The sequence below is a fragment of the Ursus arctos genome, unplaced genomic scaffold (genome assembly GCF_023065955.2).
Source record: "Ursus arctos isolate Adak ecotype North America unplaced genomic scaffold, UrsArc2.0 scaffold_1, whole genome shotgun sequence".
Classification (NCBI taxonomy): Eukaryota; Metazoa; Chordata; class Mammalia; order Carnivora; family Ursidae; genus Ursus; species Ursus arctos.
Genome location: NW_026622763.1, coordinates 102,844,009 through 102,868,070, shown reverse-complemented (window position 1 = coordinate 102,868,070; position 24,062 = coordinate 102,844,009). Strand labels below are relative to the sequence as shown.

General features: G+C 40.6%; 1 protein-coding gene across 7 annotated transcripts in view; it reads left to right on the top strand.

Annotated features, from left to right (window-relative positions):
* USP40 (ubiquitin specific peptidase 40) overlaps positions 1-24,062 on the top strand; it is a 75,578-nt gene that overhangs the window by 18,896 nt on the left and 32,620 nt on the right. For all 7 annotated transcript variants that reach the window (XR_007188452.2, XM_057305708.1, XM_044380698.3 and 4 more), the window contains 8 exons: positions 1,912-2,010; positions 3,686-3,793; positions 12,296-12,596; positions 15,669-15,750; positions 17,261-17,432; positions 19,915-19,999; positions 21,230-21,300; positions 21,978-22,297. Coding sequence is in view for 6 of the 7 variants with exons in the window: in XM_057305708.1 (XP_057161691.1) it covers positions 1,912-2,010; positions 3,686-3,793; positions 12,296-12,596; positions 15,669-15,750; positions 17,261-17,432; positions 19,915-19,999; positions 21,230-21,300; positions 21,978-22,297 (1,238 nt within the window). In the remaining variant the exon portion in view is untranslated. The remainder of the gene's footprint in view (positions 1-1,911; positions 2,011-3,685; positions 3,794-12,295; positions 12,597-15,668; positions 15,751-17,260; positions 17,433-19,914; positions 20,000-21,229; positions 21,301-21,977; positions 22,298-24,062) is intronic.

Sequence of the window (24,062 nt, the reverse complement as noted above, 5' to 3'; positions counted from 1 at the left end):
CCTCTGCCCCTCTCTAACCCCGCTCGTGTGTACTCTCTCTGAATCTCTCTCTCTTTCAAATAAATAAATCTTGAAAGAAAAAAAAGAAAAGAAAAGGAAGAAAGGAAGAAAGGAAGAAAGGAAGAAAGAAAGAAAGAAAGAAAGAAAGAAAGAAAGAAAGAGTATATACTTGGTCTTTATCCCAGATTCCTGGAATAGAGGTCCATGAAATCGATGAGTGATAGGCATGCCTTTTGTTGTTTGTTATGAACAACCTGAGTTCATGCTAATGGGATGACTTTTGGTGGGGCCTAGATATCTTCAGAGTGAGGGCTGGTCACCAGAGGAGACAATCACATGAACAGAGCATTGGTGTTTTTAGCCCCAGCTCCTGACCTGTGGAGGGAAGAGGGATTGGTGATGGAGTTCAGTCCGTCAGTCATGCCTACGTGTTGAAACTTTGATTAAAACTCTGAAGCAAGCAGCGCCTGGGGGGTCAGTCAGTTAAGCGTCTGCCTTCAGCTCAGGTCATGATCTCAGGGTCTTGGGATTGAGCCCCGTGTCGGGCTCCCTGCTCAGCGGGGAGTCTACTTCTCCCTCTCCCTTTGCCCCTACTGCCGCTCGTGTTCTTTCTCTCTCTCTCTCTCTCTCTCTCAAATAAATAAATAAAATCTTTAAAACAAAAACAAAAATTCTAAAACCAGGAGACTAAGGAAGCTTCTGGGTGGTGAACACATCCACATGCAGGGAGGGTAGCCACCCTGATTCCATGGGGACAGAGGCTCCTGCCCTCGGGGCCCTTCCTGACCTCACCCTATGTACCTCTCCCTCTGCCTGTTCATTTGTATCCTCTGTACTAAACTGTAGTTCTGTGTATAAGGTCCTTAGTTCAGTGAGCCATTCCAGGAAATTATCAAACCTGAAGTGGGGATTGTAGGAACCCTAGAATTTGTAATCAGCCAGGCAGAAGTGCAGGTGGCCTGGGACCCCATTTGTGGCTATTGTCTGAAGTGGGCGCAGTCTTGCGGGACTGCGTGAAGTTAGTATCAGAACTGAACTGAATTGTGACACCCAGGTGGTGGCAGAGGACCGGAGAACTGGTTGTTTGGAAAACCAGTCATTCAGCTCCATGCTTTGGGGGGTCCTTAGGCTTTGTCTCCCAGGCCTCATCCTGTATGAGCATCAGAGTGGAAGCTATGTCAGCAAAGTGGGACAGCTGGAGGCCGCAACTCTGGATTTCCTCCCTGGGTTCCCATTTCGCTTGTTCTCTGAGGATTTCCCTGATACTCTCTTGCTAATTCAGTGTGTGTTTTAAAAAGATGTCTTTGTTTTGTTGTGTTTACTTATCCAGCATTTTTAGTAATCTTTCAGTGGGATCATTGTATTTAGTCTACCATTTTCTTTTGCTGTTTATTGTTTGTGTCTCTTGTTATTTGGTCTATTTGTATTTATGGTTTTAAGTCAAGTGAAAATACTTTTGCAAGATGGCATGTATAAAAAAATTAAAAAATAAAAATACCTTATTTTGACATGTTCTCGAATAACTTCATAGAGCGGGGTGCAGAGTTGGATGATCAGGGAATAGAAGCGAGCGCTAGGCTGCACTCACCAGCGACACACAACATGTCAGGATTCATAGAGTGCAGCTGAAGTGGTGCTTCCCAGGAACCTGTCGGGACCTACCGTGTGGGTGTTGTGCTGGGAGTTTATCTCACGGTCCTGTTCTCAGATAATGCCAGAGAGGTTAAATAACGTGTCCAGGATTAGTCCACGAGAGCTGGAAATCAAAGACAGGTCTGCTGGATTCCAAAGTATACATAAGTTATTACGATGTTTTTATCATTTCTCCATCTTGAAACTTCCACCACACAAACATTTCTGTTTTGTAATTTTACCTTTTAAGGGATAAATTTTTATTGTTTTTCATTCTAGGCGGAAAAAAGCAAACCAGATGTGAATTTAAAAGATCTCCAGAATGAAGAAGAGATTGACGATGATCCACTGATAATTCTGAAAGCGATCTTACTGCAGGTAGAGAGAGAGTTTATATTTGCGTGTGTATTTCAGACATGCATGCAAATGTGTAAGAGTTCGTTGATAGAACTGATATCGGTACTATTCATAGCCTTTTCCTTCGGGACATTCTCTGTGTCTATTTTCACAATTTGTTTATTGGAGACTCTCTGGTTATAAAAAAGTTCATATTTGTGGTAGAAAACTTGAGAGAGAAAAAAAACTAGGAAATATATAAAAAGTATAAAATATGTAAAAGTATAAATAAACCGAGTACCCAGTTGTTGTTAACACTTTGATGTATATTCTTTGCATTCTGTCTTCTCCTTGTTTATATGCATATGTTGGGATTCGGTTATGGAGTTTTGGGGATTACTGGCCTTTTAAATAGAATTGGGATTTACCGTACATATTGTTGTGGAATTTGCTCTCTCCCAGTGTTATCCTTCTGCTCTCTGTAGTTCCTGAGGTTATGCCCCCTTTTTCATTCCTGATATTGATATACTGATAATACCTCAAGTATATGACTTTTTAACGTTTGCTTAGCACAAACGTTGTTTTGTAAGGGTGGTAGGTCTCCTTACGTGTATTTATCATTCTTATGAAGACTTTTTCTTGACTCTTTACCACAGACCTAGGCTGAGTCCTTTAACCACCTTGGTCTGGGGCCACTCTGTCAGTCTGCAGGGGCTGCTATAACAGAGGACCACAGACTGGGTGGCTTAAACACCAGAAATTAATTTTCTCACAGTCGTGGAGACTGGGAGTCCAAGATCCAGGTGCCAGCGGGTTTGTTCTCTCCTGCGGCCTCTCCATGGCTGGCCGGCGGCCACCTTCTCACCGTGTGCTCACGTGGCCTGTCCTGTGCACTCGTGCATCCCTCGGGTCTCTGTGTGTCCACATTTCTTCTTCGTAATGAGGACACCAGTCGGATTGGACAAGGATGCACCCTAATGACCTCATTTTTCACATCATCGCTTCTTTAAGGCCCTTTCCAAATAAAGTCAGAGTTGAAATCTTTAGGGTTGAGGAGTCAGCATATGAATTAGCAGGGGGTGGGGGATGGACACATTTCAGCCCAACACAGTCACTTCTTCCCCCTTTTAGAATTTGTTTATATTTGGAAACATTCAGAAGACATATTGATAAGCCTTTTTTGCACCTAAATATTTCTTATAAAAATCCCACAAAATAACAGGAATTTACCCAATCTCAGAATACTCTGTGGATATTGCTCTTTAAATGCTTAAACTTGGGGCGCCTGGGTGGCTCGGTCGTTGAGCGTCCAGCTCTTCATTTCGGCGCAGGTCAGGATCTCAGGGTCGTGAGATCAAGCCCTGCTTTGGGCTCCACACTCAGCAGGGAGTCTGCTTGGGATTCTCTCTCTCCCTCCCCCCCTTCCACTCGTGTGGGCACACGTGCACATACGGTCGCGCGCTCTCTCTCAAATCTTTAAAAGTAAATAAATAAATGTTTAAACTTTGGTACAGGAAAGCATAATTCAAGTTTTCTAAACTGAGGCTTAATCTGCTTTTTAAAAAAATGTTTATTTTGAAACAGTTGTGGTTAATCCACTTACATGTTTGCTGTCTTAGGCACTTTTAATTAGATATAATTCTCTTGGTCGCTTCAAACTCATAAATGTTACAGTTAAATCTCATTACATTTTCTTAAATGATTGTTCTTTCAAAAGGAGGAGAATAATGTAATTCCTGTTGATCAACTGGGCCAGAAACTCTTGAAAAAGATAGGAACGTCGTGGAACAAAAAGTACAGGAAACAATGTGGACCACTGCGAAAGGTAATACATGACATCTGTACAGGAGGTCCCATGCCAGGAAATTTTATTATCCCTTTGCAACGAAAATTTAGGTGAAAATGAAATCAGTATTTTTATTTAATGGTTAAAGTTCAGTTAAGTTACTTATTGTTATTAAGTAATTTATCGTAGAATCAAGAAGTAAGCAGGAAAAGAAGAGGGGAAAGGCTTATAATACAACAGCAGGAAATGTCATGAAATCCATACCCTAAAGGTCATCATTTTACTTATAGAAGTGTTTTAAGGTGTTCCCACAATTTTGCCTTGATCTTTCTTTTACACATAGTCCTGTTAAACTTGGTGATCGGGTTCCCTAGGCTGTGAGACTAGATACAGAAACTGAACACAAGTCAAACAGCTCGACTGAAAACAAGCACAGCAACACTTAGTAAATATTTTGCAGCTATTTCTTACAGAAGCAAGGAGCTTGCACACCTTCCGTAAGTGCCTCTTTTCCTTAGACCCCACTGCAGAATGTTGGCTGAGTGACTCTGAGTCCGTAGCATAGGTTTTAAGGTTTTCATTTAAAATGATTGGGTTGCTGTCTCAGTATTTTACTCTTAAGTGTGATATTAGCTGTGTAGGTTTTTTGAAATTACAAATACCGTTTATAAGTTTGAGGGAGTTAGCTTTTCTTCATCGTTGACTGATAGTTTCATCTTGAATAGAAGTTTTTATCAAATGCTGGGTTTTTTTTATACCCTTTATTCTGTTCATGTGGTGAATTCCACTGACTGACCTTTTTAATGTTGAGCAAATCTTAGATATCTGAGATAAATCCTACTTGGTCATGAAATTTTTAAGTATTGCTACAGTCATTGGCTCATATTTAGGATTTTTGTGCTGACATTTACGAGAGATAGTAGTCTTCGGTTTACTTTTTCTGTAATGTCTTTGTCAGATTTTAGTGTTAGGGTTATATAGGACTCAGAAGTTGGGAAACACTCCTTTATGTTCTTGGGAGGAATTGTCTAAGACTGATTTTTTTTTTCTTTTTTTTCTTTTTTTTTTTTTTTAAGATTTTATTTATTTATTTGACGGAGATAGAGACAGCCAGCGAGAGAGGGAACACAAGCAGGGGGAGTGGGAGAGGAAGAAGCAGGCTCATAGCAGAGGAGCCTGATGTGGGGCTCGATCCCATAACGCTGGGATCACGCCCTGAGCCGAAGGCAGACGCTTAACCGCTGTGCCACCCAGGCGCCCCTGATTTTTTTTTTCTTAAATGTTTGGTGAAGTTACTGAGACCTGAAAATTTTTTTATTTTATTTTAATTCCAGTGTAGTTAACGTACAGTGTTATTATATTAGTTTCAGTTGTACAGTGTAGGGACTCAGCAGTTGCATACATTACTCCATGCTCATCATGATAAGTGTCCTCTTAATCCGCTTTACCTGTTTCACCCATCCCCCTCCCCACCTCCCCTCTGGTAACCATTAGTTTGTTCTCTCTAGTTAAGAGTCTGTTTCTTGGTTTGTCTCTCTTTTTTTTCTTTGTTCATTTGTTTTGTTTCTTAAATTCCACATAATGAGTGAAATCATGGTATTTGTCTTTCTCTGACTTATCTCTATTACCATAATACACACCAGCTCCATTCATGTTGTTGCAAATGGCAAGATTTCATTTTTTTTATATGGCTGAATAATGTCCATTGTATGTAAATACCTAATCTTTATCCATTTATCTGTCGATGGACACTTGGGCTGCTTCCATAGTTCCGCTCTTGTAAATAATGCTGCAGTAAACCCAGGGGTGCGTGTGTTTTCCAATTTCCTTCCAATTAGTGTTTTTGTGTTCTTTGGGTAAGTACAGTAGTGTGATTACTGGATCGTAGGGTAGTTCTGTTTTTAACTTTTCGAGAACCCTCCATACTGTTCTCCACAGTGGCTGCACCAGTGCATTCCCACCAACAGTGCACCAGGGTGCCTTTTCCCCCACATCCTCACCAACACCTGTTGTTTCTTGTGGTTTTTGTTTTAGCCATTCTGACAGGTGTGAGGTGATACGTCATTGTAGTTTTGATTTGCATTTCCCCAGTGATGAGTGATGTTGAGCATATTTTCATGTGTCTGTTGGCCTTCTGGGTGTTTTCTTTGGGGAAATGTCTGTTCATATCTTCTGCCCATTTTATAATTGGATTATTTGATTTTTTTTGGTGTTGCATTGTATAGTTCTTTGTATATTTTGGATACTAAACCTTTATTCGATATGTCATTTGCAAATATCTTCTCCCATTCAGTAGGTTGTCTTTTAGTTTTGTTGGTTCCTTTGCTGTGCAAAAGCTTTTTATTTTGATGTCGTCCCAATAGTTTATTTTTGCTTGTTTCCCTTCCCTCAGGAGACAGATCTAGAAGGATGTTGCTATGGCCGATGTCAAAGAAATTATTGCCTGTGCTCTCTTCTAGGATTTTTATGACTTCAGGTCTCCCATTTAGATCCTTAATCCATTCTGAGTTTATTTTTGTGTATGGTGTAAGAAATCGGTACAGTTTCCTTCTTTTGCATGTCGCTGTCCAGTTTTCCCAGCACCGTTTGTTGAAGAGACCATCTTTTTCCCATTGCATATTCTAGCCTCCTTTTTGAAGATTAGTTGACCGTGCAATTGTAGGTTTACTTCTGGGCTTTCTGTTCTATTGAGACCTGATTTTTTTTTTTTTTGAATAAGGTTTTTTAATTATAGTTTAAATTTCTTTGATTATAGTGTTATTTAGATTTTCTGTTCTTGCATTATTTTGGAAAGCTGTGTTTTTTAAGAGATTTGTTCTTTTGTCTGTGATGTCAGATTTATTGGCATGAAGTTATTCACAGTATCCCATATTCTCTGTAGTGTCTGTAGTACCTGGAGTGATTTTCTCTTTTTCATTCCTAATATTAGTAATTTGTATTTTCTCACTTTTTTCCCATCAGTCTTTCTTCGGATTTATCAAGTTTATTAAACTTTTTAAAAAACCAACGTTTGGGGGCGCCTGGGTGGCACAGCGGTTGAGCGTCTGCCTTCGGCTCAGGGCGTGATCCTGGCGTTATGGGATCGAGCCCCACATCAGGCTCCTCTGCTATGAGCCTGCTTCTTCCTCTCCCACTCCCCCTGCTTGTGTTCCCTCTCTCGCTGGCTGTCTCTATCTCTGTCGAATAAATAAATAAAATCTTTAAAAAAAAAAAAAAAAACCAACGTTTGCCTCTGTTGATTTTGTCTGTTGCTCATCTGTTTTCTATCTCGTTGATTTCTGCTCTTGTTTTTAATTTTTTCCTTCCTTTTTCTTCTGGGATCTAATTAGATTAACTTTTTTCTAGCTTGGTATCTCAGTTGTTTTTAAACTTTCCTTTTAATACAAGCTTTTAAAGCTATAAATTTCCTTCTAAGGACTAATTTAGCTGCAGACAAACCTGACATGTTTTCATTATCATTCCATTCAAAATATTTTGTAATTTTCCTCATTTTTTTGGCAACTGTGTTCCTTAATTTCCAAATATTTGGGGATTTCTTTTTATCTTTTTGTTTTTTCTATAAGTTGATTTCTAGTTAATTCCATTGTACTCTTGAGAACATGCTCTCCATGATTTTAGTTCTTTTGATTTAAGATTTGTTTCACACTTCAAGAATATGGTCTGTGTTGCTGAAAATTCTGTATTCACCAAAAAAGTTATTTTCCGCAGTTGTTGGGTATATTGTTTTGTGAATGTCAACTATGTTAGATTGGTTAATAGCATTTGTGTTTCTTTGCTGTCCTTACTAATTTTTCTGTCTTTTGGTTTTATCAGTTACTAAGAGAGTGGTTTAAATCTCCAACCGTAATTGTGGATTTGTCCCTTCCCCCTTTGACTTTGGACAGTTTTACTTCGTGTACCCTGACGTTATATTATTAGATGCATACACATGTTGGATTTTTATGGCTTCCGGATGTACAATGCCCTTTCTTTATCTCTGCTAGTATCCCTTGCCTTAAAATTTACCTTGTCTGGTATTAGTGTAACCCTGCAAGTTTTTTATACAAGAGTGTCTCTTGCAAACAATATGAAGTTGGTTCTTATTTATTTTGGACAATTGTGGTCTTTAAGTAATTTGTTCTTTTATTTAAAGTAAAATTTGGGGCACCTGGGTGGCTCAGTCATTAAGTGTCTGCCTTTGGCTCAGGGCGTGATCCCAGGGTCCTGGGATCGAGCCCCACATCAGGCTTCTCCGCTGGGAGCCTGCTTCTTCCTTTCCCACTCCCCCTGCCTGTGTTCCCTCTCTCGCTGGCTGTCTCTATCTCTGTCAAATAAATAAATAAAATCTTTAAAAAAAAAACCCAAACAAACAAATAAATAAAGTAAAATTTGCTGGTGGATGGCTCAGTTGGTTAAGCATCTGCCTTTGGCTCAGTTCGTGATCCCTAGGATCGAGTCCGGCTCCCTGCTCAGCAGGGATCTGCCTCTCTGCCCCTCCCCTGGCTCGTGTTCACACACACACACTCTCTCTTTCTCTCCCTCTCAAGTAAAATAAAATCTTTTTTAAAAAATAAAGTAACATTTGTTAGCATAAAGTTGTTTGAAATATCCCCATAATATCCTTATAAAGTCCATAGGAGCAGGTGTTATGTTCCCTGTTTCGTTTCTGATATTGATCACTTGTGTGGTTAGCTTTCCTTTTCATCTGTCTTGCCTAGGGGTTTAGCACATCTATTAAACTGTTCAAAAAAGCAGCTTTGTATTTGTTGATTCTACTCTATTTGTCCATCTGTTTTCTATCAGATGGTAGTTTGATAGTTTCTTTTAATTAGAACGTTTAGTCCATTTTGTTTTAAGGTAGTAAGTAATATGGTTGAGTTTGAATTTACCATCGAGGTATTTGTTTTTTATTTGCCTCCTCTGTGTTTTGCTCCTTCATTCTTCCTCACCCTTTAGGTTAAGCAAGTGATTTTTAGTCTTTCGTCTTTACTTTGTTGGCTAATATATTGCTATATTTCTTTAATATTTTTATCCTAGGGATTATACTGTACATAAATCAATATTACCAACTACAGATTAATAGTATACCATTTCCTGAACAGTGTAAGATGTGGTGGTAAAACTGTGTTTCCCCATTTCCATCTTATCTGCTGTTGCCTTTTACATGTAAATTCTACTGTACGTTACTTATTAATATTATTTTTTGCTTTAAACACTTAGGCAACTTTTAAAGAAATTAATGAAAAACTAGTGTTTCATATTTATCCGTTGTGGTGTTCGTTGCTGCTTTTCGCACATTCAGCTGTGCATCTAGTATCCTTTCCCTGCAATCTCACAGAATTAAGTCTTTAGAGGATGTGGGGGGTCCCACGTACCCCCTTGGTAAAAATATTCTCAGCTCTTGTTTGATTGAAATCTTTATTTTGCTTTCAGTTTTTTTAAAGGATATTTTTGCTGGATATAAAATTCTAGTTTAATAGTTTTTATTTTGTCCTTTCAGCACCTTAAAGATGTCATTCCATTATGTTTTGGCTTCTCGTTTTTTTTGGCTTAGAAGTCTAGTGTCACTTGAGCATAATGTGTCTTTTTCTCCACCTGCTTTTAAGATTTTTTTCTTTTTTCTGTGTTGTTTAGCAGCTTCACAATAATGTGTCTCAGTGTGGTGCTCTTTGTGTTTATTTGCTAAGTTTTTTATATCCATAGCTTGAGGTCTTTCTTCAGTTTTGTCCACTGTATTTTCAACTTGGTTGTCTGCCCCATTATTTCTTTCTTCTCCTTTTAGGACTACAGTTACATATAAATTAGACCATTTAGGATTTCCTCACAGATCTTAAATAACTGAGGTTTTCTTCTTTTTCTAATTTTTACCTCTTCTTCAACTTGGATAATTTACATTCCTCCATCTTCAAGTTCATTGGTTCTTTCTTTCTCTATATCCATCTATCTTCCATTAAGCCCAGCTAGTGAACTTTTTGTTCAGATATTGTAGTTTCCAGCTTTAGAATTTCCACTTAGCTCTAATTGAGAGTATCCATTTCTGTGCTGAAATTCCGTATCTGAACCCACTCTGTTCATCCTTTCCTATAAATTAATTTTTAAAGATATAATTGGTTTTATTAAGTCATATAAATGAAATATTTTAATAGCTGTTCACTATCATAATATCTGGATTATTTATTTCCCTTATGAATTGACTGTATCCTCTCTCAATTATGAATCACACTGTCCTGTTTGTGTGTCATTTAATCTTATATTGCCTACCATACGTTGTGGATTATATCATTGTTCTTGAAATTAGAGTTTTGCATTATGTTCTAAGAGGCTGTTGAATCTCCTTGGTCCTATGGAAGCTTCATTCTGGGCTTTGTATGGTGGGTCTGTTGCAGTTTTGCTCTTAGTCCTGGGGAAAATGTGAGGTTCTTCCTCTTAAGGCAGAGGTTAGCAGACGGTGACCTGGGGGCAGAATGTGGCCTGCTGCCTGTTTTTGTACAGTCCTGAGTTAAGAGCTATCTGTACATTTTTAAATAGTTATTTTTAGTTTTATAAGTACCTACATAATGTCCTCAAATTTGCCTCTTAAGCTCACAAAGCCTAAAATAGTTACTCTCTGGTCCTTCACAAGCTTACCAGCCCCTGGCCTAAGGCCCTTCTGGGATTTCAACAGAAGGCCTCAGATGTTTGTCATATGCCTCTATCCTGTCAGAATTCCATGTTCATGTTTCTACCCAGAAATCTCTGCCAAGATCTCTGTTCAAATCGTGAATCTACTAGCTGTTGCTTTCTGTGGGGTTTCTTGCGTCTTGGGCTGTCCACGTACCGATCAGGAGTCAGCCAAGGATTTGAGGGGGATTTGGTATAGATTCGGGGCTCCTTAATGCAACTCTTTCTCTTTCACTTTCTAGCCTCTCCGGCATTTTCAGATTCTGTTTCCTCAGCTCAGTAAGACTCCTGCGCTTTGCTTGAACAGTCCCACCTTGCACGCTATAAAGTGGGAACCAGTGGCTTCATGTAAAACTCACCTAGTTTGCGTCCCTCTTGAAGGATTATGTCCCATCTGCTTAAGCCTGTTTCTGGTTATTCTCCAAACACTTGTTTTCATTATTTTGTCTAGGGTTTATCATTTCTTTTTTTTTAATTATAATAATATTTTTTATTATATTATGTTAGTCATCATACAGTATATCCCTGGTTTTTGATGTAAAGTTCGATGATTCATTAGTTGCGTATAACACCCAGTGCACCACGCAATACGTGCCCTCCTTACTACCCATCACCAGCCTATCCCATTCCCCCACCCCCCTCCCCTCTGAAGCCCTCAGTTTGTTTCTCAGAGTCCATAGTCTCTCATGCTTCATTCCCCCTTCTGATTACCCCCCCTTCTTTATCCCTTCCTTCCCCTACCGATCTTCCTAGTTCTTATGTTCCATAGATGCGAGAAACCATATGATAATTGTCTTTCTCTGCTTGACTTATTTCACTTAGGGTTTATCATTTCTTATCAGAAAAGTTAGTCCAGTAAAAGTTCTCTGCCATTACTGGGACCAGACTCCGCTGAAGCTTGAGGCTGGAAAGAATTAATCCTCACTTCTCAAAGGAAAAAAACGGCTATTCTCTGATTATTGTTATTTGATTATACCTTAAACAAATGAGCTGCAGCACTATATTACCATCTTTTATACACGGTATTAACAATATTGTCTTTGGGTCGTAGACCTATTTCCTTCTGTTTGTGATAAAACAATACTTTGATTATAGCATTGGCACTGCTACACATTATTTCTGTCCAAGTGGAAAATGAGAAAATCACCTTTCCATATTGATCGATGGGCTAAGCAGATGTTGCATATGCCTCCCAAGTGATTTTCTGTATAAAGTAAGTTCATGCTGAGAGAAGAGGAGACACAAGGCCACACAGCAATCAGGGAGTGAGAGAAGAGTAGAGATGGAAAGGGGGGATGGGCAGTGAGGAAAAATGCTTTTTTCTTCCTAATCCTTTAGCTAGAACTTGGAGAAATAGTTTTTGGGATTGAGACGTAAGCTTTCTGTGCTTTGATTTCCTGAGCTAACCTGTCAGTTTCCTGGACAGACAACAGTCGGTTTAGTTAATGTTACGTGACAATGTAGGCTTATAATTATGACTTTATTCCAGCAGGGTTTGTCTGAGTCACTAGTTTTAAAATTCTCTTCTGTAGTGCTTCACTGTGTGATTACCTTTGTGCCTTGTTTAGATTGCTTTAAACGTCTCAGAAGTGTTAGTTCTACCTAATCTGTTTTAGTACTTTTTTAAAATGGTGTCACAGACGTATAAGTAACATATTTTTTAGATTCGCCATGGCAGCTTTCTCCCTTGATGTGACTATTAGACTGTTTAACAGAGCGCACTCTGGTTTTCATTAAATGTTTTATCATGACTCAAATGGATTTTTTTCCCTCCTAGCTGGCTAGGGCAAAAATAAAGGTGAAGTTCAAATATCTAGTCACAGAAAGGAAGATGTAGTTTTTTTATTATGTCCAATTAAAAAAAAATTATTAACCTAGTATTTGTTTTTTGTCTCCGTATAGTTCTTACAGCTTCATTCCCAGATATTTCTACTCAGTTCGGATGAAAGTACAGTTAGTCTATTGAAGAACGGTTCTCTCCAGGCTGAGTCTGATTTCCAAAGGAGTGATCAACACATTTCCAAGACACTTACTTCAGAATCCCCAGGATTAAATGATAGACCCTCCTGTTCCCACTGGTTTGATATAAATGATTCCAAAGTCCAACCAATCAAGGAAAAAGACATTGAACGGCAGTTCCAGGGTAAAGAAAGTGCCTACATGTTGTTTTATCGGAAATCCCAGTTGCAGAGACCCCCAGAAGGTATGGAAAGAGAAATGTTCCTATTTGTTCAAATTGATGATGTTAGAAGATAAATATTGAATGCTATTTGAATTTTTACCCTTTTAAAAGAAAGTTTACTCTTGGAACATTTTAAAATATTTTCAGGCTAACAGTAAGAAATACATTATGCCAAAAGAAATCCAACAGTCTGTCATTTTGTAACTATATATTTCTATTTTATTTTTCCCCTCTAATGATATGAGGCCATGGTTATTGTTTCAGAACTGGGTTTTCTTGGACTGCATAATGGTTTCTTGTTGTGTGGACCAACTTGTATACGACTGCCCTGTGCTTAGGCTTGGCTGTGTCATTTGGCCATGCGTATGTCGCCTTTGAGTTGTAGTGGCCTTGGTCTTGTTTTCATATGTGCCCTTTTATTGCCCTCTTTTTTCTTTTCCTTCAAAGTAATTAATGTGTTTTATGAGCAGTTGAAATATTTTCAAAGCGTTCTTTGTTAAACCTTCTACAACAGCTCATACCAGGGAGGCTAAACACTGAGACCCACAATGATAAATTTTTTAATTGAGACGACTGACATGAGTCAGTATGTGAGCCTTTGGTCACTTCCCAAAGTCTACTCAAAAGTAAAAAAAATCCTAACCAGGAAAGTTCCTTAGATAGAGGCATTTCTGTAGTTACAAATGAGAACACTGTTCTTAGAAAATGGGAGTAGTAAGCATTTTTATAAAGAATAAGAAGAAAGAAGTTACTAATTTGCATGTGAGTCAAAGGAAATTAACTTTCTGGTTCTAAAACAATTACATAATTATTCTGTTTAACCAGAAATTCTAGGCTTTATTTTTCTGAGGGGAAAAAAATACAGTCGTGGCTCTGATAAAAATATTCTGAAGCAGAATTTACAGTTCTGGAAATACGTATTAACAAAAAAAGAATGTGTTCAGATGGAGTATTGTCTTTTTCCCTGAATTGGATTTTAGTATGTGTATGTTTTTACTATGTACTGAATGATAGTTTTCCAGTTAGCTTAGGAATTGAATAAAGGTCTGGCAGAAATCTTGATGGACTTTTTGTGGAGATAAAGGGATGAAACTTGGCAAAATGATTCTAAAATTCATCTAGAGAGACAAACATTAATGAAAACTGAAGAAGGGCCTGCTGAAGGGAATTGACTCCATCAGTAAAAACCTATTTGTAGAGCTCCCGCATTCAGACAGTGCCGTGCTCATGCAGAGAGGGGGACACATCATTGGAGTAGAGCCAGCCCAGAAATCCACCCAGGTATTTTTAAGATTTTAATCCGTGGTAAAGTGACTTTTCAGATAAACAGGAGGAAAGTGAATTACTCAAGAAGCTGAGCTGGAAGTTGGTTAGCTGCCAGTCACTTGAATTAGCAGTCAGTGTAGTCAAGTGACTATAATCATCGCTTGAATGAAATTTGAGTTCTTTCAATGTTTATGTTAAAAGGGAACCTTTAAATGTATAAAATATATTTTCTAATATTAAGGTAGAGAAGACCTTCCTAAGCTTAAAAGCAAAGAAAGAAAAATTAAGGAAAAGTATTACAAACCTTAAACAATATAAAAGGCAAATGACAAGCCTAGTGGGAAACAGCAAAATGTATGACAAATCTGTTTCCCGTCTGCAGAGTGCTTTTACATATATTCCATTGTGCTCGATAGAACATTGGGAAAAGGATATAGATAAGCAATGTATAAAAGAAGAAATAGGAACAACCAATAAACTAGAAAAAACAAAAAGAATCAGGGGCAGTTGGGTGGCTCAGTCGATTAAGCATCTGCCTCAGCTCAGGTCATGATCTCAGTGTCCTGGGATCGAGCCCCGCGTCAGGCTCCCTGCTCAGCGGGGAGTCTGCCTGTCCCTCTTTCTCTGCCCCTCTTCCCCCATCCCCCACTCATGCTTGCTCGCTCTCTCAAAAAAAAAAAAAAATTTAAAAAAAGAAAGACTTCAACCTAAATCATAATCAAAAAATAGGAATTGAAACAGCAATGAGATGCCACTTTTTTCCTACCAAGTTAAATGTTTCTGTTAATCTTGTTCTCAATAGTTGGCACTTCATCTACGGCTGGTAGGTATATAAAGTCCTATAACCAGTTTGGTTATATGTATTTAAAAACCTTAAACCAGGGATGCCTGGGTGGCTCAGTTGGTTAAGCAACTGCCTTCGGCTCAGGTCATGATCTCAGTGTCCTGGGATCGAGCCCCACGTCAGGCTCCCTGCTCAGCGGGAAGTCTACTTCTCCCTTTCCCTCTGCCACTCCCCCTGCTTGTGCTTTTCTGCTCTCTCTCTATCAAATAAATAAATAAAATCTTTAAAAAATAAAACCCTGAAACCAGTAATTCTTCTACAAATTTGTCTTGGAATAATCAGAGGTGTGTATAAATATTCATGTTCAAAGATGTTTGTTACTCCCATTATTTTAAAATAATGAGTAGAAATCACCTGAATATCTAACAGAAAAAGATTGGTTAGATTAATTATGCTACTTATAGAATGAACTACTATGCAATCATTTAAAACTTTGGAGAAACACAAACACAAAGTGAAAAAGCATGTTACAGATTTGTTATATGTAATCCCAGTCGCTTTAAATAAGGGTGTGCGTGTGTGTGCACACACTTGTGTGTAGTTACGTGTGTGCGTACAGACGCATTGTGTAGGTACAGAAGAAAGACCAGAAGTACAGATAACAAATTTTAGCAGTATCTCTTAGGAATGGCATTACAGGTAATAGCTATAAAAATATCTTTTATATCGTAAAAATAATTTCCAGAATTTTTACAGCAGCAATTACTACATTTGTTATCAGGAGGAAAATAGTAGGTGCTCTTTTTAAAAAGTATATTTAAAGAGAACTAAAGAAATGGGATCCTTCTAGCATGGCATAAAGAACTGTTTATCTTCCATTTGCTCTAATGTTTTCATTTTTCAGATGGGAAAACTGAGATCCACAGGAAGTTAGCATTCACAAAGATAGTCGAGGCTTCCTAGCTCCCAGTGCGATCTTCGCAGATTCCCAGCAGCCAGGGTCCATGTAGTCAGCCCAAGTTAATGAAGCGTTTTGTTCACAGCTCGAGCTAATCCAAGATACGGGATTCCACGTCATTTGCTGAATGAGATGGATGCAGCCAACATTGAACTGCAAACAAAAAGGTAATTTGAACTTTCTGTTAGAATTTGAATGGTTCTTTTCTGGAGAACGAGGATCTCATTTAGGTCTTAAGTCTTCAATCATGAGAATTAAAAAAGATAAAAGCCAACTAATCAATGCCAGTGCCTGTGTGGCTGCTGAAGTTTTGTAGGGAGAGTATCTTACTTTGAAATCAGCCTCATCGGTGAGAGTGAATGAAACGAGGTCACATAAAAGGCCATTACCGAGTAGGGATGGAGCCTCAGAAGCCTAGAGAAATCGGTGAGCACGTAGGACGTTAAGTGGATTGTATCCTGGCCCGTCAGGTGATTCCCAAGGTGCAGAGAGAGCCGCGTGAAAGTCACCCCTCGTAAATTAAGTAGCTGTGGAGACCCAGCACCTAGTGACAGAGACCAGAGGCGGCTAAGAGGAAGAAATGTGGATTCTGCAAACTTCCAGGCTTCATGTCAGTTCAGGCAGAAACTTGTAATAGGTTATCTCAGGCATGGTTTGTGAGGACTTGATAATCTCATGTTCTCTTTTGAGGTCTCACCTTGGACCCTGAAGAACTGTGTCTTTATTTGCTCTCTGCTGGGGTCAGCAGGGCATTGGGTTAGGGAAGTGGATGTTCTCGTGGCCTCCTTGTGGACCCGCGTGGCTGGTTGATTATGTAGCCGGGATGTGTTCAACATTTTTATCATTGGCTTAAAACTAGGGAAAAAAAGGAGCAGGTAGATTGAATGGCAAACCACTATCAAAGGAAACCAAGACACTAAAAATATAAAAACTAGGGTAAAATATCTTAAATAGGGAAAACAACCTGCCCGAGTGGGTGCAGACTAGCAGTGGGCATTCACAGCAACGGCCAAAGGGGTTTCGCCAGCCAGCACTAAGCTTTTTAACGTGGCCATCAGAAAGCTAGTGCTGTCTTCGACCACATCAATAGAATTGCGTTGGGGGTGTCCGAGCTTGGCGGTGCCCTCATCCAGCTCTCCGTGGGCCAGACTGCCTGGAGTGGGCTGTCGGGCACTGGCTCCAAGGCAGCTGAGCAGATTCGGAGAAGAGCCACCAGCTCCGGACTATTGCTGAGGGTGTTCGATCTGGGGAGAGCAGACTGGGGGATCGTGAGATCCACTTTAAATATGCTACAGAAGAGTCCGCCGGGCCTAGTGGAAGTAAGGAGTAGACAGCAGTTTGTAAATCTGGCACTTAACACAATTACAGGAAAAGGTCTCTAGCATATTTGTAACTACTTTCTCAGGGTTGGAAGATTTTGAGTTTCGATACTTAGAGTAATAGTGCATGGTGTGTATTAAAATCTATTTTCCTTGGAATTCATGGTGGCAGGGCTGAAATTTTGCTATTCATTGAGAAAACTAAAATGAGTCAACTTTGGAGCATGGAAGAAAAGGACATTAATAACTAGGTAGAACAGAGAACTTATTTATCTTATAAATCAAGTATTTTTGGTTTGGGATGAAACTGTGTGTTATAAAAACAGAGCATTTATGTATTTTTTATGCCTCTTTAAAGGGCAGAATGGGATTCTACAAATAATAATCTTGAGTTGCGTCTGCACCTGGGCCCTCATTATCATTTCTTCAACGGGGCTCTGCACCCAATCGTCTCTCAAGCAGAAAGCGTGTGGGATTTAACCTTTGATAAAAGAAAAACTTTAGGAGATCTTCGACAGTCAATGTTCCAGGTAATTTAGCCGTGCTTCCTCTTCATTTAGACGTGAAGGTCCAGCTCAAGCTGGATTCTCCTTTTCAGAAATCCCATTTAGGATTCAACTATTTATTTTTCAAAGCACTTAAGAAAATCCTGCATCTGCTGCTTCCTGAGGGTCGACCCAGATGTTCTTGCCTCACTTGTGTGTCTTTTAGAGAGGCTTTTCTACACAGGCAGTGCCCACACTGTCCTGCCAGCAGGCTTTCGGGGAGAATCAGCCGGTACATTTTATTTTGGGGAGAGAAAAAGTATAAGGCTGTTTCTTTTTTGGAAAATAAAATTATTTTTTGGAAGGAGTAAAAATAAGCACGTTGCTGGGGCGCCTGGGTGGCTCAGTCAGTTGTGTCTGCCTTCGGCTCAGGTCATGATCCCAGGGTCCCCGGATCGAGCCCTGAATCTGGCTCCCCGCTCAGCGGGGAGCCTGCTTCTCCCTCTGCCCTTCCCTCCGCTCATGCATGCTCTCCCTCCTGCTCTCTCTCTCTGTCTCTCTCTCTCAAATAAAATCATTTTTTTAAAAAAACGATAAGTATGTTGCCTAAAACCAAAAACTAAACAAACAAAAGCAAGTAACATTTCTCCCTTTCCTAAGTGTAGGACAGCATTTGTTATTAAAATTTTTCAGGGAAGGAAAATACCTTCTGTTGTGCAGTAAAAACAAGCATCGTTGTAAATCTTCACCTCCGATAATCGATCCAAGTGTGTTTTAATGACAACAGTGCTGTTCATTTTACTATAGTGTCTTCATATAAATTATGTCCTCTGGTTCTTTAATCTCAGGGTAACCTAAAGGCAAGCTAACCCCATTTTAAAGGTGAAAAACTTGTGATTTAGAGAGATCTAGTGGCTTTCCCACGGTCAGCCTTCCAGGTGTGGTAGAACTAGGCCTCAGCCCTGGTCTCCTTATTCTTTCCTTCCTTTTGATCACATTTCTTCACCTCTCACTACTTCCTGATCAAGGAAAAGGAAAATAGAAAATGTAGCCTTTGGGGCATCTGGGCGGCTCAGTCAGTTAAGCATCTGACTCTTGATTTCAGCTCAGGTCATGATCTCAGGGTTGTGAGATCAAGCCCCAAGTTGGGCTCTGAGCTTAACGGGGAGTCTGCTTGAGATTCTCTCTCTCTCCCTGCCCCTCTGCCCCTCCCCCTAGTGTGTGCACATTCGCTCGTGCTGTCTCTCAAATCTTTAAAAAAAAGAAAATGTAGTCTTTTATTTTTTGCAGAAATAAGTTAATTTTCTGGAAAACTCTCATCAGTCCCCCAAATCATTAGCTTTCTTTTTTTTTATTTTTCTCTTGTAAAAGCAAAGCAGGCCAGTTTCTTTGTTAATTTTAGTTGATTTGAATGATATTTCAGTGTTGGATTAGTATCAGGATTTCTAAAATTTCCTACTGTTTCTGAATTTTTCCATTAAAAGTTCATCCCTGAGCCCGTCCTGCAGTGTTGGTGTAGGTGGGCAGGGGGGCTGACCCTGTCCAGGGGGACCTTTCAAATGGAAAAGGCCTATTCACTTTCATAGGTTTTTGATTCGCTCCAGTCTGCTTTCTGGTGTTTGGCGTGCACATCTCTGTTTTCTTAGAAGTAAGCCCCTGGCAGGCGGCTACAAGATTGGTGCAGTTAACTAATCACTTCTAAAGAGAAAATTTCTTTTTTTTTTTTTCATTAAGATTTTATTTATTTATTTGAGAGAGAGGGAGTGCGTGAGCAGGGCTAGGAACAGAGGGAGAAGCAGGCTCCCCGCTGATCAGGGAGCCCCATGTGGGGCTTGGCCCCAGGACCCTGACATCATGACCTGAGCCAAAGGCAGACCCTTAACTGACTAAGCCACCCAGGCGCCCCAGGAAATTTCTTTTGAAGAGAACTACCTTGTGCTATTGTGGAGAGAGACGAAATATGACTGACTTTATGGGTGACATTATTCTGGTGAGATGACCAGTCCCCAGAGTCTTGGATCTAGAAACTTAAAAAACAAATCCATGGTCATATAGGAAGTGGTAATGCCACTTTTTGAATTTATGGTTCAAAACATTCGTTTCAGATTAGTGAGAATTTTGATGTGTGCTAGGGTCCGTGCTGCTTTTCCCTGAATGGTGCTAATTAAATGATTTTTGCTCTTTTGGACAAAGATATCTGGGCTGGCGTGTTGATCTGTTTGCCTTCTGATAAAAGCGGTCTTCCTGTAAATTAGCACAGTCGTCACGGTGGTCCTCGTGTTCACTGTGTCCGTCATCCTTCTCCAGGCACTAATGGATGAGATGGAGCATCTTTGGATTTGGCTAATTTAGCACCGAGTGATGTCTTCTTGCCACGTTTTTGGTGTTGGGTGGGAGGGGCATACTCATTTGCTAGCTCCCTGTATCATCTAAACATAGGAAAAAGAGTACAGTGGTGTTCTTTTACCTGGAAATGTGATATTTATGTTACTTCTCATTTCTCTTTTCTTCCATTAATATTCCGTAGCTGTTAGAATTTTGGGAAGGAGATATGGTTCTTAGTGTGGCCAAGTTTGTACCAGCAGGACTTCACGTTTACCAGATGCTTGATGGTAAGATAAATATTAAAACACCGCACCTCATTTCCTATATTTGTATTTTGTGGGGCTCACCTGTGATTTTCTGCTCTTAGCCAGTCTTTCCCCTGACCTACTACTTTCTTACCTAGGCTGTCATCACATGGTCGGTTTTCAAACAAAAATTTAGAATTTAAAAAAAATAAAATTCTAAAAAATTTAGAATTTAAAAAAAAGATTTAAAAAATTTATCTGATTTCTCTAACGTGTGAATTTTGCTAACACAGAAATATTTTCTATTTTTTTGAAATGAAGGCTACCTCTCCCCCAGACCAGTTTTTTAAAAGGCTCTGGAGGCGCCTGGGTGGCACAGTCGGTGAAGCATTCAACTCTTGCTTCAGCTCAGGTCATGATCTCAGGATCGTGAAACAGCCTCGTGTCAGGCTCCGAGCTCAGCAGGGAGTCTGCTTGACACACTCTCTCCCTCTTCCTCTGCCCCTCCCTGCTGCTCTCTCTTTCTCTCTCTCTCTCTCTCTCAAATAAATAAATCTTTTAAAAAAACAAAAAATGATAAAAGTCTGTGGAATTTTTTTGTATTACCACAGATTTTTTTTTTAGCAAAACAGTTTCAAACCATTAACATCTTGTGTATATGGCTTGATTTATTTTTCTCCCAACTCTCAGCTTCAGATTTTGTAGCAAAACAGCACTTGGCGAGCGTAGAGGTGTTTACTACCTGTGAATAACAGCAAGACGGTAGTAACAGTAGCAGCTGCAGTGACACTGTGGTGGACTTCACTGCGCCAAATCCAGGGAGAAGTCTTATGTAAATTATCTCATTTGATTTTCACAAAATTCTTTTACCTGCATTTCCTAAACAAGTAAACGGGACATGGGGCCGCAGTGCACAGGACAGCCAGCCAGTTAGTGCTGGGTCTGGGGCTGAGTGCTGCCTGAGCCTCCCTCCCGCACACACCGTCCCGTGCAGTCGGTGCCTCCTGTCCTGGTGCTCATGGAGCTTACGTAACAGCACGGGGAGACGCTTACCTAAGGCGGGAAACAAAAAACCTGAAGAGTGTGGTGAAAAGCATAAAGATAAAAATAATCTTAAATACTACCAACATAATACAGTTACTGCCTTTTTCTTTATTTTCCTTGATGAGAATGCTTTTTCAAACAAATATATTTAAGTGTCTCAGCTCTTTCTTTCCTTCAGTTGTTTTGGTGATTGTGGCGAATAGTCTCACTGATGAGCTCATCTTCTAGGAGATGACCTGACGCTGTGTGAACTGGAGATTGCGGACGGGGAAGACCTCTTTGTATGGAATGGGGTGGAGGTAAGAACGGATTGAAGAAACATTCACGATGGTTTTGGATTTTTTTTTTTTTTAAGTGTCGTAAGAAAACTTTATTCAGCATCTCTGAAGGCAGCTAGATACCAGAAAACATCTGAAATGTCTGACAGATTTTAGGTACAGTCAGTGTTAGTCGTATGCTGAGGAGATGTTGGTCAAGTGTGTCTGCAGGGCCGGAGGCTCTGTCGGTCTGTCCCTCCAGTGGTCCAGATGATCCCGCTAACACAGCTGCTGCTGAGGGGGTTCAGGAGGGGCAGGCAGCTACCCTGAGTTAGGGGAGTAGCCTCCGGGAGCGGAGGGGGTTCTCCAGGTCAGGAAAGGGGCGAGCAGCATCTCACCCACTCTGGTCTGTCCTTGGTCCGTCTCATATATTTCCAAGGCTTTTTTCTTTCTTCTTTTGTTTTCCCCCCAAGGCTTTACTACCACTGCTGAGGACTCACATCTGTCTCCACTCCACATTGCTCTCCTAGAAAATAAAAGATGGCTGAGAGAAAGTTTCAAAGGAAAAAGCTAAAGTTCTGATACATACAAGACATTCGTGAAAACTTCATTTCACTCGAAAAAAAAATAATTCTCTAAGAGTCGTCTTTTACTGTGTGATTATTTTGACTTGATTTTGGCACGGAAACTATACTAAGGTTGTCTTGGTATTATCGTAGGTTGGTGGCATCCCGATTCCAACCGGAAGTGACTGCGAACCTCTGCTCTTACACGTTCTTCATCTAGCAACAAGCAGCGAGGGGGAAAGGTGTCCGCGCTTGGTGGAGTCTCCACATGTCTTTCCGTCCAATGCAGAAGTGGGTGCCGTGCTCACAGCCCTGGCAGTGCCCGTGGGGGTCCTCTTCATCAGCGCCACTGACCCTGCTGGGGAAGAGAACTGGGTCGCCATTCCCGAGGAAGACCTGAAGAAGACGTTCAGAGAGCAGGGCCTCCGGAACCAGAGCTCGGTTCTCGTTCAGGATTCCAGTGATGATAACAGGTACCCTGCTGAAACATAAGAGAATTCCTTTTTAAGTTATTTTAATGATAGTTCTGTCTCTTAGAACTCGAAAGCTTTATTTTAATACTGATAAGAGTTCAGTATTTTCCTTTGGTTTCTAACCATTGTGTCCTGGATATCGCATACAGGAGTGTTCTGGGTTAGGCAACTTGGAGGAAGATGATACTGGAATGTGATTTTTTAAAAATTTTTATTTGTTGGTAAATGAGGTCACTAAATAATGTAGATATAGATGAGATATAATCTGGATTAGTGGTTTATAAAGCAGAATCTTGTAGAATGAATTCCAGCTAGCACTTACTACAAAACTGAAGGTACATTCTCACAAAGAAAGTTCCTGAATCTTTTCATGAGGAGGATATTAAGATCTAGCTAAATTTGTCAGTTTTCTCACAAGACTCCCATAAGGCAATTCAGTTTTTCATTGTAATCCTTTTTCTGACTGTGGGGACCCTCCCAGCTGCCCAGGGAGGGCAGTTACGTGGGGGATCATATTCTTAGTGCCTGCGAGTCACACTGGAGGCTCAGAAGTGCTGCCTGTCTCCGTTTTGTTGTCTGCGTCTGTTACGGTACGTTTCTGTGGTCAGTGTGTCCTGCCCTGTAACCCTCCGGTTTCCTTATACTGAAGACTTGACATTTCAAGCCACAGATCCGTTCCCTGCTTGATCGGTCAGAGTCTCCATATTGTCATTAACAGCGGCTGTGACACAGAGGCAGCGCGCTTAGAACAGTCTTTACTTTGTATTTATCACTATTACTCTTTCGGACAAGTGTTTTCCAGGCATTTATTTCTGCACTTTGCTTACTTAAAAGATTATTATATGTCCCTTTATGAAAAGTAATACACGTGGGACGCCTGGGTGGCTCAGTCGGTTAAGTGTCCCGACTCTTGATTTCGGCTCAAGGTCATGATCTCAGGGTTCTGAGATCGAGCCCCGCATCAGGCTATGTGCTGGGCGTGGAGACTGCTTAAGATTCTCTCTCTCCCTCTCCCTCCCCCCCCCACCCCCCAAACTAAGTTTAAAAAAGTAATAGGACATGTGTTAGGACTTGGGAAATACAGACGTGAAGACCGGAGGCCCGAAATGTCCTTGCAGTACCCGTGCAGGGTCAGTCACCATTAGCTCTCCTGTTGCCCTGAGCTCAAATAATTGATTTTTTTGTTTTGAAGGTTTTTTTCTTTTCAAGCTTAATAGTGATTATTTCATGGACAGTTGCATCCTGCTTTTCACTCCTGCGTCTGTAGACTCTTCACAGACCTCGTGGCGCGGCTCCGTAGCGGTCTGTGTGGACGTCGTAGCCTACCTGACCGCGCTCCCACGCGAGGCAGTCTGTGCAGGGGTGAGGACGAGGACGCAGGCCGGCCGCCTGGGCTTGTGTCCAGCTTTATCACTTCCTGACGGTGTGGCCGTGTGCAAGTCCCCTCATCTCCCTCTGCTCAGTTCTTCTTGTGCAAAAACCGGCTTCCTAGAACCAGAGGGTCTGGGAGCTCAGTGCTGATAGAGGGTTTGCGTGCGGTGACAGATGGGCTGTTGTCGCCCCGTCCTCACGCAGTCGCTCACCGCCTCAGGGTAGTCTTCAGGGAACAGCTTTGTGCCTCAAACTTCGCTGTCGTTAGGATTGCTCACTTAGGGGTAGTCCCAGGGTGGAACAGCTGAAATAAAGGGTGGAATCGTGTTTCGGGGCTCTGGTACACGCTCCCAAGAGGACTCCGCCCACCCATTCAGCGCCTCTGTGTGAATAG